The sequence below is a fragment of the Anoplopoma fimbria genome, chromosome 15 (genome assembly GCF_027596085.1).
Source record: "Anoplopoma fimbria isolate UVic2021 breed Golden Eagle Sablefish chromosome 15, Afim_UVic_2022, whole genome shotgun sequence".
Lineage (NCBI taxonomy): Eukaryota > Metazoa > Chordata > Actinopteri > Perciformes > Anoplopomatidae > Anoplopoma > Anoplopoma fimbria.
Genome location: NC_072463.1, coordinates 5586343 through 5603541, shown reverse-complemented (window position 1 = coordinate 5603541; position 17199 = coordinate 5586343). Strand labels below are relative to the sequence as shown.

General features: G+C 43.1%; 1 protein-coding gene across 1 annotated transcript; it reads left to right on the top strand.

Annotated features, from left to right (window-relative positions):
* Window positions 1–393: 393 nt before the first annotated feature.
* map3k9 (mitogen-activated protein kinase kinase kinase 9) lies at window positions 394–14748 on the top strand. Its single transcript, XM_054613471.1, has 11 exons — window positions 394–784; window positions 2174–2587; window positions 6686–6866; window positions 9120–9268; window positions 9540–9715; window positions 9821–10061; window positions 10992–11114; window positions 11296–11428; window positions 11950–12062; window positions 12735–13487; window positions 14294–14748. The coding sequence occupies exons 1-11, from the start codon at window positions 394–396 to the stop codon at window positions 14746–14748; spliced, it is 3129 nt and encodes a 1042-aa protein (XP_054469446.1).
* The last annotated feature ends 2451 nt before the right edge of the window (window positions 14749–17199 follow it).

Sequence of the window (17199 nt, the reverse complement as noted above, 5' to 3'; positions counted from 1 at the left end):
TTGAAAAGCATCAAGCTGTGTGTGTGTGTGTGTGTGTGTGTGTGTGTGTGTGTGTGTGTGTGTGTGTGTGTGTGTGTGTGTGTGTGTGTGTGTGTGTGTGTGTGAGAGAGAGAGAGAGAGCAGCCAGCAGGGACCGAGAGACAGACAATGCTGCAGAATGATGCTACTAGTTTCCTGCAGTGTTTGTGTGCGGGATTAGACGCTACTTAGCTGTGTGTGTGTGTGTGTGTGTGTGTGTGTGTGTGTGTGTGTGTGCGTGTGTGCGTGTGCGTGTGCGTGTGCGTGTGTGTGTGTGTGTGTGTGTGTGTGTGTGTCTGCTCCTCCGTGCCGTCAGCCAGCCGCGTCAGGTGGATGCGCCTGCAGTGATCCAGGTCGCCCCTATGGATCGCGTCCATGGATGTCTTCAAACCCGCTTTGGACATTAGTTTGAGTCCCAAGGCGTGCGTGTCGTCGTCGTCAGAAGCGGAGGCAGATGTTTTCCGCTGGCCGGTGCCCGGTGATGGCACCAGCGTCGCGCCGGACGCGGCACCCGCTGCGCCGGGCTTCTGGACGGCCGTGTTCGACTATGAAGCGACCGCGGAGGACGAGCTCAGCCTGCGGAGGGGAGACCTGGTGGAGGTGCTGTCCAAGGACTCCCTGGTGTCCGGAGACGAGGGCTGGTGGACCGGCATGATAGCTGACCGGGTCGGCATTTTCCCATCCAATTATGTGAGCAACGGGAACGGCATCCCGGAGGAAAGACGCGACACGTCGGAGCAGCAGTACTCTGTGCCTCCTCTGCACCGTGAGTATCCCCATTGTGCTTCAATGCAAACCAGGGAGCCATCACTAAAACACAGCACAGGGATGCTGGTGCTGGTGCTGGTGCTGATGCTGATGCTGGTGCTGGTGCTGATGCTGATGCTGGTGCTGGTGCTGATGCTGATGCTGCTGCTGCTGCTCTGTCTTCCCTTGAGGGCCAGAGAAACAAACCCCACGGTGAGAGTGCTGTGTCACGGTCGGCGCAGTGCACTCCTGTTGGCCTAGAAACAGGCTGGTCCAGGCATCCTCACAGCTTCAGGGCCGTTATCCATCACACTGCCTGTCAAACTAACAGCCAGCTGCGGTCTGTGATGCACCCCGCCTCAAAATACAATGCACAATGTGCGCTGCATCCTCAGCAGACATAATATCTAACTGGACATGCATGTCCTGTGCGTGCAATATTACTATTAGATATTGTTAAAAGCATAGTTATGCTCTCTAAGGAAATGCACTGGTGTGATGTGCATGCAATGTCATGGTGACTGGTAGTGTTTGCACCAAGATTGTGCTGCAAGAGAGAGAGAAAAGGCATGTCAAACTGTGCTTGTTGAGAAAACGCTTGTGCAGCTAAATGTGCAGCCAAAGGCCTCGGACAGATACAGTAAGCACAATATCAAAAGCACCTAAAATGCACTGCATTGTGGGATCGAAAGTGAGACCGCTTTGGTGCCAGCTGTGTGCAAAAGGATGCTCTCCAGCAAAGAAAAGCACCCACATGATTACAAATCTCACACACCGGTCGATTAGCTTAAACAGGCAAATGAAAGTTAAAATGTTAAGGGCGTACTATACGACCACCGTTTGGGTTTTTTTGCACACAACAGCTGTCTTTCTTGGCGGTCTCGGTCTTTGTTGGCTTTCATCTCCTCATCCTCGGCAGCAGCTGGCCTACTTTCACATACCGTCCCACCTGAAATATTCATCAAGGTCAGTCTGCTTGGTAGACAGATAGGAATCCAAAACATGGGAGTTTACAGCCACGGACACAAAGGCTCCCGTTCACAACATCACACACACACCTTTCATTTAAAACTCTTTCTTTCTTCCTTCTCCTAACGTCCCAGCCAGACTTGAGGACAGATGCTCAGCCTTGTGTAATAGCAGGAGGGGTAGCTCCACCACGTCCTGTATTTGGGGCAGCAGGGTGGCTTAGTGGAAGCATCCTTCAGCTGAATGACCTGGTTTTGAGGTCTCAAGAGTAAAACCGTGAATATTTACCAGATACAGACATCCTGACTCTGACCTTTTAATGTCCTTGGAAGTGTGTCAGCAAAAAATGTAACTTCCCTATAAAGACCAATATTGAGTGATGAGATTGTCATTTTTGTGTCTCTTAATCTTTGTCCTCTACTCCTGCCTCTCTCCCCAGTCCTGGAGATTGATTTCTCAGAGCTGACCCTGGAGGAAATCATCGGGGTTGGCGGTTTTGGGAAAGTCTACCGTGCAGTGTGGCGAGGCTCGGAGGTGGCAGTGAAGGCAGCGCGGCGGGACCCGGACGAGGACCCGGAGCAGACTCTGGAGAGCGTGCGTCAGGAGGCCAAGCTCTTCGCCATGCTCAACCATCCCAACATCATGGGTCTGCTGGGGGTGTGTCTGCTGGAGCCCAACCTGTGTCTGGTCATGGAGTACGCCCGGGGAGGCCCCCTAAACCGGGCCCTCGCTGGGAAACGCATCCCTCCATGCACGCTGGTGGACTGGGCCGTGCAGATCGCCCGGGGCATTCTGTACCTCCACAGCCAGGCCATCGTCCCCATCATCCACCGGGACCTCAAGTCCAGCAACAGTAAGAATCCCTCTCTGTTGCCATCACTTGGTTGTTGTTGCTTTATTTTTTTTACTTCCTCCCAAAATTTTGCATGATTTTAGATTCAACAGAATATTAATGAGCTCCAATTTTGATTATTTTATTTTAATAAGAAATCTTAAATAAGTATGGAATATAACAAAAACTTACCATTACAATTTCATAAAGTCCAATGTGACGTCTTCACATTGCTTATTTTGTCTGACTAACAGTCCAAAACGCAAATATTTTAGGTTTACAATAATATAGAGCGGGCAAGAGTGATATACCACCACATTTGAGAAGCTGGAACTTTTTTTTTTTCTTGAGAAATGGCTTAAAACAATAAATTACTTATCATAAAAGCTGACGATTAAGTTTCTGTTGATTGACAAATCAATTCAACAAATAATTCATCATTTTGTGTTTTAAATCATTGTAGGTTTATTCTAGGTTTTTAGTCAGGAACAACTTTGAAACACCGCTGTGGGATTCTAGCAGCTTCTGGGCCATTCATTATTTTTGTCTAATTATAGGCTACAATAAAAATGGATCAATATTAATAATACTTGTTATATACAGCCCTAGTCCTTTGTGTGTTTTGTGTGTTTTTTGCATAGTGTCAGGGTGAAACTTTAACAACTTGATGGGGAATTAAAGAAATCAGTAACATCAGGCTTGTTATCCCCTAACAGACTATACTATAATTATGAACACTCGTATTTCGTCCATGCTTTCTGTTCTCACTGTCATTTGCAGTGATAATAATCACAGTACGGAAAAGAGAGCAGAAAGCAAAAGGAGTTTGCATGTATGTTTGTGGAGCGGTTGTAATCTTGCATTTCACCCAACTGGATCCCCTAAATCCCAAGCCTATTACTGAGGATTTGTCCAGTGCTCTGCCCCAGCCTCCTCCCTATTGGTGGCTCCAACTGTACACACAACGGGCTTCTTGCCCGCCATTGGACCGTCTGATGATCAGCTCAGGCACTTCACTTCCAATAGGCTGCTTTAAAGTGTTAAGTCAGGCTAACCAGTTGCCATCCTGGGCTCTCAGGGGGAAAACCCCATGCCCTCTTCACAACACCGGGCGGTGAATCATGACAGTCCACTCTTTTACTTTTACTTTTAATCCATGGAAGTGTCTAATCCAGTTAGTTTTTCTTTCCCTTTCTTACCTATGACCTCAAATGTAGGTTTTAAGGTGTTTTTATGTGATTAAACACCAGTATGCCGTTCTTTTTGAGGGGTTTTCTGGAGAAAGGTGGGAGTTCTTTGTGTATTATATAGAATTAAATCAGAATTCTTTTTCACATTTGTATGATTTGCATCAGATTAAGTCATTTACACGTGTCAAGTGGATCCTTGTGGGTTCTAAACCACTTCTTGAAAACTCTAATTAGTGATTACAGAAGTCGGTAAGGATGTGGCACACTGAGACGCCACCCTGTGACGCATCACTGTGGTAATGAAGTGGTTGGTGGCAACATTATGAAGCCCGGTCCCTAAAAAAAATACAAAAGTCAACGGTCCTTTCTTGCATCTCTGTAGCATTTATTTTCTCAAAGGCTCATAAACTCACTTCACAGTTTACGTTTCAGCCACATTAACATTGTGGTTAGAGGGATGACATAGTCAATCAGTCGGTTCAACAATTTATTTCAGACTTCATGATTCTTAACTATTGGATGGATTGTCATTAAATTCTGAACAGATACTCACGATGCACCAAATTGATTTGGTGATCCCCTGACTTCCCTCTTGCATCATCATGAGGTTCCCTTTATTAAAAGTACTTTTATTGGCGTTTCTCCCCTCAATTTAACAGTGTAGAGACAAGGCCTTGAGATTGGGCTGGAGGGAGGTGTATGACTGGAATTGAACCTGTGGCATTAGGGTATTGTAGAATACGCTGAAACTGGCTGTAACCACTACGAAGGCCCACGTTGGTGGTTTGGAGTAAAATGTCTCAACAACTACTGGATGAATTACCATTAAATTTGGTACACACACAAATATCTGCAAAACTATTAACATTCTCATCAGCCTCAGATGTACTTTGTATTAAGTAATGATTAGCAAATGTTAGCATGCTAAACTCCGATGAAAGACAAGCTAGCTACCGTTAGCTTTCACCTCAAACCATCCCGGTGTCGAAGTGCAGCGTCATAGCATAGCTAGCATGGCTTTAGACAGCCTTGTTTTCACTATATAAACAATACACCTAATATAAAAGCCTGGTTGTGCACCACATCTTGGTGTTTTATACTCTACTCCTTCCTGGTGAAACATTGATGGTTGATTTGCACCAGAGACAGTTGAGAAAGGAGACGGCCTACTGAGAGTCATGTTCTTGTATCTGTATCACAGGGGTTTCACCTCGCCCCTTTAGGACACTAGCAGCAGGTCCTGAGTCAATAAACTCTAATGGTAGAAGTGAATGTGAACGATTATTTTGCTCCAAAGTCATCAAAACAAATATTGGAGCTATTTTGCACAAGCCAACTATCTTCATAAGTCTGACACTGAAATGGGATTTTTTTTTTTGGGACATATCCAAAGAAAATAGACTTTGTTCAAGACCTGACTTTGTCTCAGCAATACACTCTCACATGATCTGGCAACTAACGTTTGCGAACGCCCTGGCTAACAAATTTTCTTAATGCTAAATACCGCTGTTAGCTGTGTAATTATCTCATTTTAGCAAAAGAAAATATAAATACATTATGCAAATATAACCAAATCTGCTTTTATCCATCTACACGATGTTCAGAACTTTCCAAACGACACCCACTTAGGAAACAGGAAGTGAATACTATTTCACACCATAGGCGGAGCTTGTAATGCGATATCTTTTGTTTAGAGCATCTGTGGGTGTACTCTGTTTACCTTTCCCTGACTTTAATTAATGTGATCAAAACGTGACACCAGAGCATGGAGTGACTTGATTACTGAACATTATTGTTTCCATAAAATATATTTTATCAGCATCCAACAAACTGTGTCTACTTTTGCTGATTTGAAGGTGGAAAGCTCTAAATCCTGCAACAAACTTAACTCTAATTCATGCTTCAAAAGCAAAAGTTGTGTGATAGCACCCAACACTATTTAAATGTTATGGCCACTCATTAATGTGTCCTTTAGCAGTCCTAATTACTAAATCCATAACGCTTTTTGTTTGGTTCATACCTTCAAACCTTTCAACTATCTCTCCTGCCTCCCTTTCACACAACATGCCATTTGGTAGATGCTCTTATCTAAAGCGCTGTGCATTACTGTGAGTGCATACGTTAGGCCTCAGGGGGAATCAGCTGTGTCTGTCTCATGTTTTCTACTTTCTTGAGCTACACAGGAGCAGGATTATCTTTAGCCATATGTCTGGGTTTTGGTTTTTCTTTGCAAAGGGCCTCTGTAGCATTAGAGCCACATGAGCAGCAGATGAAGGGGCGTTTGATGTGCACCGCAGCCTGCAGACACACCCTCTCAACCGGGCACAGCCACAGCAGATGGCCTGGCATTGTGGATCTGAATGGGGGAGAGAGAGAGAGAGAGAGAGAGAGCATGTGGTTAGGAGGAGCCCTACTTTGTGCATGTTGGGTTGTTTTTTAAGAGCCTATCAGAGCAGATGGGTGTGTCATAACAGGCTATTTCTGTAGTTTAACTGTAGTATTGGTGTTTGTTTGAAATGTCCTGTCACTCAGTGAGATCATTAGCATTGATCAAGGCCTGTGGTTTTTTTTTATCTGTGCTTTCTGCTGTACTTGCTCACTGTCTCTTTGTTTCTCTGTTTGTTCTCTCTTTTTCTCTACTCTGCTTTTATCCTTCCAATCCTTTCATCATGGCCTCCCAACCAACCGCACCCTGTTTTTTGTTCATCCACCATGTTTTGCGTTTCCTCATGCGTTGTGTTTTATCCCCTCTCAACGTTACAATCCTTGTGATGATGACCTGAAACCTTTTTACTTTACCGTCAACCCCACCTGCCAATTTGCATCCTCCCCCCACCACCATCACAACATCCTCCCAACCTTCCTCCCCCATCCTCCAAACAATACCCCCCATCATCACCTCCCGCGCCACCATCGCCGACCACCTCAGTCCTGATCCTTGAGAGGGTTGAGATGGAAGACTTCAACAACAAGACCCTGAAGATCACAGACTTTGGGCTGGCTCGAGAGTGGCACCGCACCACCAAGATGAGCGCCGCCGGCACCTACGCCTGGATGGCTCCCGAAGTCATCCGCTCATCCACGTTCTCCAAGGGGAGCGACGTTTGGAGGTGGGCAGAGGAAGCGAAAAAAAACCGCACCAGGTGGTAGAACTGGTCTGAAAAAACGGCAGACCAAAAAAGAGAAGCCGTTTATTCACCATGCACAAGAACAAGTTCAGCTCTGGCAGCCGTTGCCGTAGTAACAAAGTAGATGAGGCTAAAGAGTGCATATAACTATAAATATACATTCAACATTAACTTTAAAGTTCATCTTGTGTGGCTCTGTATGCAATAGATTTACATTAACACAGTCTGATACAATGCAGTGTGATATAGCACTGCATATTTTAATTATTAATGTTTTTCTATTTGAAGATTCAAGACTTTTATTTGTCACTTGCTCATACATTATGCAGTGAAATGCAGGTTTTAACATACTTTTGAGTCGGTGCTGGACAGGCTAGTATGCAAAAAAACATAAAATAAGTAAAAAATAAGAATGAGGAAAATAAATATAAAGGATGAAAATTTCAAGATGACAAAATGTAATATGAGCATTAAAATGATGAGCTTGTATATTGGCTCTGTATAGGTGGTGTTATAGTTGATCGACAAGATCAATAAACAAAATAGTTGCTGATTAATAAAAAATATATTTCTTTAGCAAAAATGCAAAACATTTATTAGCTTCTCAAATGTGAGACTTCCTCTAACATTATGTACATCTTTGTTGTATGGACTGCTGTGGTCACTGTGGCCTCTGAGAAACTGTACATTGTGTGACCTTTTTATAGAGCTAACGATTCTTGGATTAAATACAGAATATTAATAGATAACATAAATAATCATGTCTCAGCCCTAACCGCTGGTTAAACACTGGAGCTTATTAGCTTGAGCTCTGTATATGAACCTCATGATGTTTGGCAACTTTTGACAGACGGTTCTTCCTATTGCACAGCCACAAAAGCAAAGATGACACAGTTTATGTGAATATCCTAGTATATGATTTAAATGTGATTCATTTCCACACTGCTGTGATGCTTTGGTGTTATGTGCCAGTTTGCTTTAATGCCATGTGTCATTATTCTCACTTTTCCTCTCTGAAAATCTGTTGTGTTCTCCTCACACATGCAGAAGCATTAACCGTCCAGCTCAGCTATTCCTGACTGAATGTGGGGTTTCCCTCTAGAACAGGATTAAAGTGAGCCAGAGAAGAGAAGGCAGCATGCATTAGAGCGGTAATGATAGGAAGATCGACGTCCTCAGGATCTACTCCGTCTCCCTAATCAATGCTAATACTAGGGATGAATGTCATAGATTTTTTTGTTATTGTAAATTATGGTGCTGTTAGATTGCTGCTAGCCCGCCCGGTTAATACATGTGGTTGCCTCCCTTTGTGTGTGATGAGCGGGGGGGGGGGGGGGGTAAACAGTTTTTTGACTGCAGTGAAAATGTTGCTTTTGAAAGGCTAAACGCCAACACACATGGATTGAACCAGCATAGTCTTTTAGATAAAAACATGTTCTGAATTTTTGGAAATGATGACATCTATCTTGTTTTCAATACATTATGAGTTTTGGACTTAAAATGCTCTGAAACAGTTAAAAAAAATCCAGTATTAACCGAAGCAAACATACAATTTTGTATGCTAGTGTTATAAAATAATCTTCAAACTATTCAATACAGCCCTAGCTTATACGCTAGTGTAGAGTAAAAATTGGTAAAATGATAATCCTTAATATTTTCAATGGTTTATTTTGACTGGTTTAATTGCCACATGATGGTTTGCATTTGACAACAAAGAGTATCTGAAAGTTTAATTTATTTAAAAGCTACCACTTACAGTATTTCCAAGTATTCTTTGATTCCTCTCTGATGGTCAGTTGCTCACATTTGCTAGAATTGGGTTAATGGATTGATAACAGTGACCCACTAGGTGACTATAAAGAATCTATAAATATCTTATCTTAACACCCTTCTTCCTGGTCTGTTTGATTTGATGCAGGTCTTTTTCTCACAGTACACCAGTGTGTGGTTGACCTTTTCTGTCTCACCTTGGTATTTACATGAGTGCCAAATAATACTATTCTAATCGCCTTTTGACATTTTTTCAAACAGCGTGCTTTGCTGTAGACTCCCACTATATTCCAGCAAACGTCCTGCTTGACATTCATTTATTCATACACACATTTATTTTCAGAACCAGATTGTTTTTTACACCTTCACATTTTTGTAGGTGTATATTTAAATAGTATTTATGAGTATTTACAGATGATTTGAGATCATATATCTATGTTTTTTCCCCCTTTTTTCACACTAAAGTTTTGGCGTGCTGTTGTGGGAGCTGCTGACAGGAGAAGTTCCCTTTCGTGGTATCGATAGTCTCGCAGTGGCTTATGGCGTCGCAATGAACAAGCTGGCTTTGCCCATTCCCTGTACCTGTCCGGAGCCCTTTGCACGTCTTATGGAAGGTAAGAGACACTCGTTTCTGCTCAAAGCGAAGCATTTTCCTCCAATTTAGATGGAAATTATTTGAACTGTGTCCAAACATTCTGTAAGGGAAAACCACAGGCAAACATAAGTGTCTGTTTATGTGCCAGAAATATACCATTGAGCATGTTTTATTAAATTAGTAAAGAACTGCAGCAAGAAAAGCCACTTCTTGGGAACCTTTTGAAGGGCCAAAATACATTTTCTGTTGAGGCAAAATTTGGCTCAAATTTTTTTCATCTTCTGCCACAGAATGCTGGAGCTCAGACCCTCACTCCCGACCACAGTTCACAATAATTCTTGACCAGCTGACGGCCATCGAGGAGTCCGGCTTTTTTGAGATGCCAGAAGAGTCCTTCCACTCTATGCAGGATGACTGGAAACTGGAGATCCAGGAGATGTTTGATCAACTGAGGACCAAGGAGAAGGTAAAGATGTTTGCATTAGCATTTTTAAGGTTAGGAGTTCAATAAAGCTGTTTCACAAGTTTCATGGACTTTTCCTTCACCTCTTCTTCTTTTTGTTCCCCTCAGGAGCTGCGATCGTGGGAGGAGGAGCTGACCCAAGCCGCGCTGCAGCAGAAATGCCAGGAGGAGGCGTTGAGGAGGCGCGAGCAGGAACTAGCTGAGCGGGAAATCCACATCCTGGAGCGGGAGCTCAACATCATCATTCACCAGCTCTACCAGGAGAAGCCCCACGTGGAGAGCAGGCAGGGCAAGTTCCGCCGCAACCGCCTTAAACTCAAGGATGGGAACAGGATCAGCTTACCCTCAGGTACCACAAACAAACTGTAGTGTGTGTCAACAGTATGCACAACATACCATCTGGATTTTTTGTCACCATAATATTCACAATTAACTTGCCTTAGAAATTGTACAATTTTATAGACTTAAGTTAGAGGCCGTTACCTTCTCGGACATCACCTTTATATTAATAATGCTTTTTTTCTCATATACATTACACACCCACCTCTAGTTTGAATTGAACTTATTTTTTCAGTACCTCAACTATTGTTACATCATCAATATCAAGGAAAATCCTAAAACGTTGTGATATTTGAGCTTGTTGGTGTTGCCAAGCTTTGAAGGAAGGTGTGATTGCTCTTGATCTTGTCCGTTTGAAGTTTGGTCAAGTTCTTGTCCCAAAAATTCACTTAATTTGTTCAGCTTTCTGTCCAGCTTCTAGGCTGATTAGGTAACTTTCAATTATAAAATGCATAAACTAGAAATGTAGATAATGTGAATGCAGGATATTTCTCATTGAAGATGGGAAATTGACCTTTAGCTGCTGTCAGAGCTACCATGAAGCCCACACAGTCAATAACTGCATACCCTGAATAAATATAATCTAATATTTTGCAAAACTAAGGGTCACTGGAAAATGACATAGCAGTTTAAAATAAGCTGGTTAGCTAACACTAGCACATAACAGAAATGTTGATTCATGTATGTTTAATTTAAGTACTGTGTTAAGACGTGTGATTCATGTTTAGTTGTGGTGTACTGTCATTGCTTTGTGATATTGTTGCTATGACTTCCCCGCGTTGGGGATATCTGCCAAAATTTGATCTAACAAATATTGTATTATATATGCAATTTTCTTATTGTTATTTTAAATACAGCATCTTTCGATATTATTATTGTATTTTCTAAGCACTGAGTCGGATTCCCAATTTAATGTCTGTTGTTTTTCATTCTTATTTAGACTTTCAGCATAAAATCACAGTGCAGGCGTCTCCCTCACACGATCGGCGGAGGAGTTTGCTGAGCAGCGGCTCCAGTCCACCCAGCAGTCCACCGATGCTGTCCCGCCTCAGAGCCATCCAACGTAAGCACCACCAGAATCCTGTATTTAAATTTTTTTTTGATTTAATTGATCATTATTACCATGGAGCACAACATTTGTGTATTCTCCAATGATGTCTCGATAAACTTTATTTTTTATGTTCAGTTATTCATTATATTTAATATTTGCCCCCGATATCCACCCTAAATGTCTTGTTTTCCAGTCACTCCACGGGAGGGATATACAGCCTGGGGTCGCAGCCAGCAGGATGAAGAGGAAAGTGAGAGGAAGGGCTCCAGGAAAAAGGGCAGAACCCGTGGGTGTGGTCCGTACAGGGAGCACAGCGCTGATGCAAGGTGAGTCCAGAAATAGTCCCACTGTTTTCGGGTAATGTTTTTAAGCCTCTACATCGAACTGTGTGAGGAGGCATTATGATTTTGGCTTTACCATCTGTCTGTTTACACGTCTGTCTGTCTGTCTGTCTGTCTGTCTGTTCATTTTTATATCCATCTGTCTGTACATTGGGTCCATTCTGGTAATGTGAGATATCCCTGGTATCGTCCACTTGTCCTCAAGGATGAAATTATTAGAAGTTGGAGGTCAAAGAACACTGTGACCTCACCAAAATATTTTTTTGCTATAACTCAAGAATTCATATGCTAATTAAGACAATTAAAAATGACAAATGTCTAATAGGATAAAATGATGAAGTGATGACATTTTGGAGGGACATTGATGTAAACTGCAACTTGACTGTTTGGCAGAGGCATACAGCCAACAAATGCTAGTTTAGTTTAATAGGTCAGTTTACAAAAAGATGAAATACTACTTAGTTTTATGAAAAAAAAATCAGTTTTTCATCCTTTCAACCTGACAGTGTGAAGCCTCCCCATGAAGGCAGCAGGCAGCGGTCCTGCAGCGCCCCAAATCTTCGCAGATCCCCCAGACACAGTCCAGCAGTGCCTGGAGTGCCAAGCCTTGTGGAGATGGGTAAGCAGGTCCAGCTTCTTCTGTCTGACACTCAGTATGCATGATAACACAGCTGTAGTCTGAAGGTTAATGAAGTGGCTGACTGGATGGGAAAACATGGAAGGACAAAGCGAGTGACTTTATACGCTTTGTATTTTTACTCTTTAATCTTTGTTGTTGTATTTCACTTTGTCTAGTTTAGTTGATTTTTTTTTTCTTTCTTTATTTACCTTACTGTTATTACTATTGTATTTTATTTTGCAATGACATCACTATTATTTCTTTTAAACTTAATAATAGTTATTCTATTTTATATTTTTTTCATATATTCTTCTTATGTAATCTTTAATTAAACTCTGGAACAAGAATTTCCTTTGGGCTTTATAAAGTTCCATCCTAACTTATCTTAGATAGTTCGCTCACACATGGCTCTTAGTGGTCGGCTAGAGAAGCTCACAGATGTGCATGTTTGTGGCTGCGTGACTAAACAAGCTGATCCCGAAAAAGGATCATGCACACTCTGCAAAACAAACTTGGACACTGAATGTTGCAGCCGCCCTCCAGACTTTCAGGGCTTGTGCACTGTGCAATATGAACTATTGTGTCTGTGAATATATCCACAAATGCTGGTTTTCCATGTATAGGTTTCTGTTTGCATGCTTTATAAGACAATGTGAATTATCCTGTTTTTAGAAAATGAAGACTGCTGCTTCACTACTGAGCCCGGAGCAGCTCCTGGTCAGTCCTACCTCTGCATCCCCTTCCAGAAGGAAGGCCACCCGGCTGCTGCTGCTGACGGTGATGGAGATGAGTACTGCCCCAGCGTCCAGGTTCCACCGCCAGGAACACCGCCATGCAAGAAGAGTCCCGGTGGGGGCCGGCGGTCTGAGCTGGTCCTGCTGGGCTGCGGAGCTCTGCTGGCAGCCGTCGGACTGGGCTGCAACCTGCTGACCATCGCCCAGCCGGAGGAGAGCATCAAGTCACGGTGGGATGGTTTCTTCCACAGACCAGGGGGCCAGAGGCGGAGCACCAGCCCCCAGACTCGCAGACTGTTCCGGCGGGAGAGCCCGCTGAAACCCTCGGCGCCCTCGCTGCCCGAGCGAGCCTTGCCCTCCTCTTACACCCTGCTGTCCTTATCATCGGTGTCCGACTGCAACTCCACCCGCTCACTGCTGCGCTTGGACAGCGAGGAGCTGCTGGTCTGCCGCCCCGTCTCGCCGCTCAAACAGCATCAGGCCGTCCGAACCCCGATCAACCCGCTGGTCAACACCCACCTGGAGAGCTTCAAGCGTAACCCCCGCCAGTCCCTCACACCCACGCATGTACCATCGGCCCCGAGCGCCTCACGAAGCCTGCGTCGAACGCCATCAGACGGTGCCATCAAGAAGAGCTGCCCTTCTAATAACCTGGAACCATTGATAGAAAGAGCAGCATTAGAGAACGCAGGTAAAGTCTGGGGTCCTTCTTAATTCTAACTAGATGTGCAGTCATGGGATTTAAAGTGGCCCTATTATGCTTTTCCACTTTTTCCCTCTCCTTTAGTGTGTTATATATATTTTTGTACGTGTAAAAGGTCCGTAGAGTGTAAAACCTGAAGTCTACGCCTAAAAGGAGTTACCCTCCCCCTCAGAAGCTCCTGAGCTCCTGAAACGGCTCCATTGAATTCTCTCCTTCACTTCCGTAACTTTATGAGGTCACAATGTTACGGAAGTAACCTATAACTCCTTCCAGCTAGTTTGGCCCTCAAACAACAAAAGAGAGAGACGGAGCTGAAGCTCTGGAGGAAGAGTTTTTTGAAATGTGAAACGTTGACCAATCACAAAAGAGCCGGCTAGATGACCAATAAGGACAGACTTTGCTTTCTGGAGGGAGGAGCAAGCGCTACAACCAAGCATTTCAAAGAGAGGGTGAGAAGAGGTGCTGCAGGACAGCCAGGATGAGAAAAACAAGGAGGATTATGAGCATTAACGCATGTCAACATGTTGTATCTGTAACTTGAGATAAAAATATGCACCCGGAAAATAGCATAATAGGGCCTGTTTAAGGTTTTTGAAGGTTGATACTTAAAGCCTATAGATGTTTTTAGGTTATGTCATATTCAGTTCCCTAATAGAACGGCATCAATCATACAGAGTTATTGGTCTGCTTTAATGGTTGACACTCGATATTTGATCACCAAAATATTTTTCTAACCCAATAAATATCGGTCTGGAAATATTTTTTTTCTTCTCTCTTCCTTCTTACGACAACAGGAGGCTTCAGAGGTTTAAAAGAAGACTTTCCAGAGGTCCCCCGGCTCCCCGATCCCAATCTTGTGTTCCCTCCGACCCCCCGTCGTCGCTGTGCTCCCGAACGCCCCAAAACCCTTGACTTTGTGGCCCGGCCTCGGCCATCACCGCGGGCGCACTGCGAAAGGTTTTGGGCTGACGCGAGGCCCAGGGGAAACGGACAGAACCTGGGTAACGGGGAATCCCCCGCCCACACCTCCAGCACAGAGACTCCTCCGACGGTGGAGTTCGGTAGGGACCCGGCGGTCCTGCCTACCCCCATGGAGGCCCCGACGCCATATTCCCCAAGAAAGAAGGAAAACCTGTTGGATCGGCTGGATGAGGGACAGTGCCGGGATGGAACCGTACCACTCTGCAAACCGGAGATCAGCATTCCCAAAGAGTCCCCTTACCGCTACAGACCTGGATTCTGGTCCTAACTCTGGCCCCCATACAGCCCTTCACTGGTCCAACACAAGGAGGGGACTGTCCCTGCTGTTAGCCTTTGGATTCTCACAGTTCTGGGTCAATTAACACTGTCAGAATGGATCTGTTCTAGCTTTAATCAGGACTTAACGGAGGTGGCTCACCTTTACACATCTACATTATTGCCGCTAAATTACAGGAAGTCATTAACTGTGAATATTTTACCTTAATACATTTGTTTTATTGCCATTTGTGATAACAATCCTCTAATTTGGCTGCTAAGAGAAGTATTTTAAGATGCATAAGAGTGACGGAATAACCCTATTTCTTGATTTCTCTCAGTTACACAGAAACCCTGTCATTTGTCATTCAAAATGATTCCTTTGGGAACAAACTAATTATTGGCTTGATGGCAGAATGGCATCGACAGTTTTCACAAAGCTTTGTGCTACTTTTTTAATTTCAAGCTTGAGTTCAAGATTGTGCATTCAATGAAGTGCACTTTTGGAAAGCGTCATGAATGTAAATCTTTTTCCATCGTCAAAAAACTGTCTCTGATTATTTGTAACTTCTCGGTAAATCGCATCGTGTTATTTGACCTTTCTGTGTAATTCACTCTCCTGTGCTGGTGGCTGATGGATTTCTGTTTTGACTGTCATCACCAATCACTTGTAAACAGTAATATCCCAGGAGACGGAGAAGGATGGGATGTTGTTGTATAATATGAGCACCTCTTTGCATTTGTAACCCGCCGTGTCAGTACAATAATGTCTGACACCGTCTCTAGTCCCGTACGGTAAATTGTACTACAAAGAATTGGGACCGAAACACTGTCAGGAAGTCACAACCAAATATATAGGAATTAATTCCCCATCCAGTCCATTCTTTGTTTGTGACCCTGTCAGAGCAGCTGGTTTGGATCCCGACCCACCAGTTGAGAAACATTTGTCCCAAACTAAAAAGGGAACGTTGTATTTGTAACTGTAAATTGTCTGCCTCATAAATTGTTGATCAAGAAAGAATGAGGGATGTGAAGTATGAAAGCGACGGACTGCATGAGTGTTGAATGGCAAACGGGTGAAGCAGGCCCTGGTGGCATGTGGAGGTTCATTCCTGGTTATTTATACTTATTTACTTGTATTTATTGATTAATTTATCTTATTTATTTTTTTATTATTCATTGCATTTGCCTTGTTTTTTGTAACTTCTTAATGTCCATGAATGTTCTTAGTGTTAAATGTGGCCTCAAATGAGATGGAGCCACATTTTACTTGCTTCATATTGATTTGTCTGTTTCACACATTTTAAATAATCTTTACATTTTTGTTTTCAACATCTTTAACAAAGGTGCAGGTAGTTTCAATCCAACCAGAGTTAATAAATCGATATTATGAAGTGAAAATATCAAACATTCCTGAGTTCCAGCATCTCAAATATGAGAATTTGCTATTTTTCTTCGTCTTCTCTTTATGTTTTGACTGTCATCCTGAGAAAACAAGAAATTTGATGACAAGGCATTGGGCTTTAGTGAATTATGACTGGCGTTTTTTTAATTGAGGAAAACATCAACAGATAAGTCAATAATTCAAATAATAATAAATTGCCGCTCCAAATCCAACAATCCAACAAATTATTTAACTGAGCTTGATGCATGAAAGCTGGTCTGTGCACTTTTTTTGGTTTCTGTATTTGACTTTAGTTTGTCTGGACTAGACTGGGGTTTAGTATTAATTTCAAATAAATGTCAACCTGTTTGACAAGGAAATCCACAATACTAAAAGAATTTCAGGAAATGACCGGTGTTACTGGTGCAGTCTCTGGTCTTCATGCCTGTCTCTCTCGTTTCATTTTCAAAATTTATGTTGCCTCTCAGCCTGGAGGACGGTATCCTCTGAGATGTAATCTGTCCTTATCCCCCAAAGTGACCCCATGTACGTTTAAATGAATGCTTTTTCTCTGAGGACTGTGCAGAATGTGAACATGCTCGATGTATAAACACTAACAACTAAGGGTTGAAACAAAGCTCTCTTGACTGCTGTGAAGCCAAGTTGTCGTTATCTGTCTGAAATGTTACCACGAATAAGCTGATCTTACTGTTGCTGATGGACATTGTTCAGGTTGGGAATAATACTGTTATTGACTGACTTGTATTTGCACTGGAACACACTAATTTAAGTAAAATCATAGTAAACAATCCAACTGGGTCGCCGTTACTTTTGAATTGCTGTGTATAAAAAGCTGTATTTTTATATAACAATGTAAACTATGAAAGGTGTCCTTCATAGCGACAAACCAATCCCCCGACTGTAGTTCCCCCTCAGTAGTTCCTTGGTGTTAAAGCTTCTTTCAGTTTTGATTTAACGGCCCAAAACTCTACTGTTTTCGTTAACTCTCACTGCTTTCATTGTGTTGTTTGTCGCAGGCAGCAGTTTTCAGATGGAAAAAAGCTAAGAATGTCTCTGAAC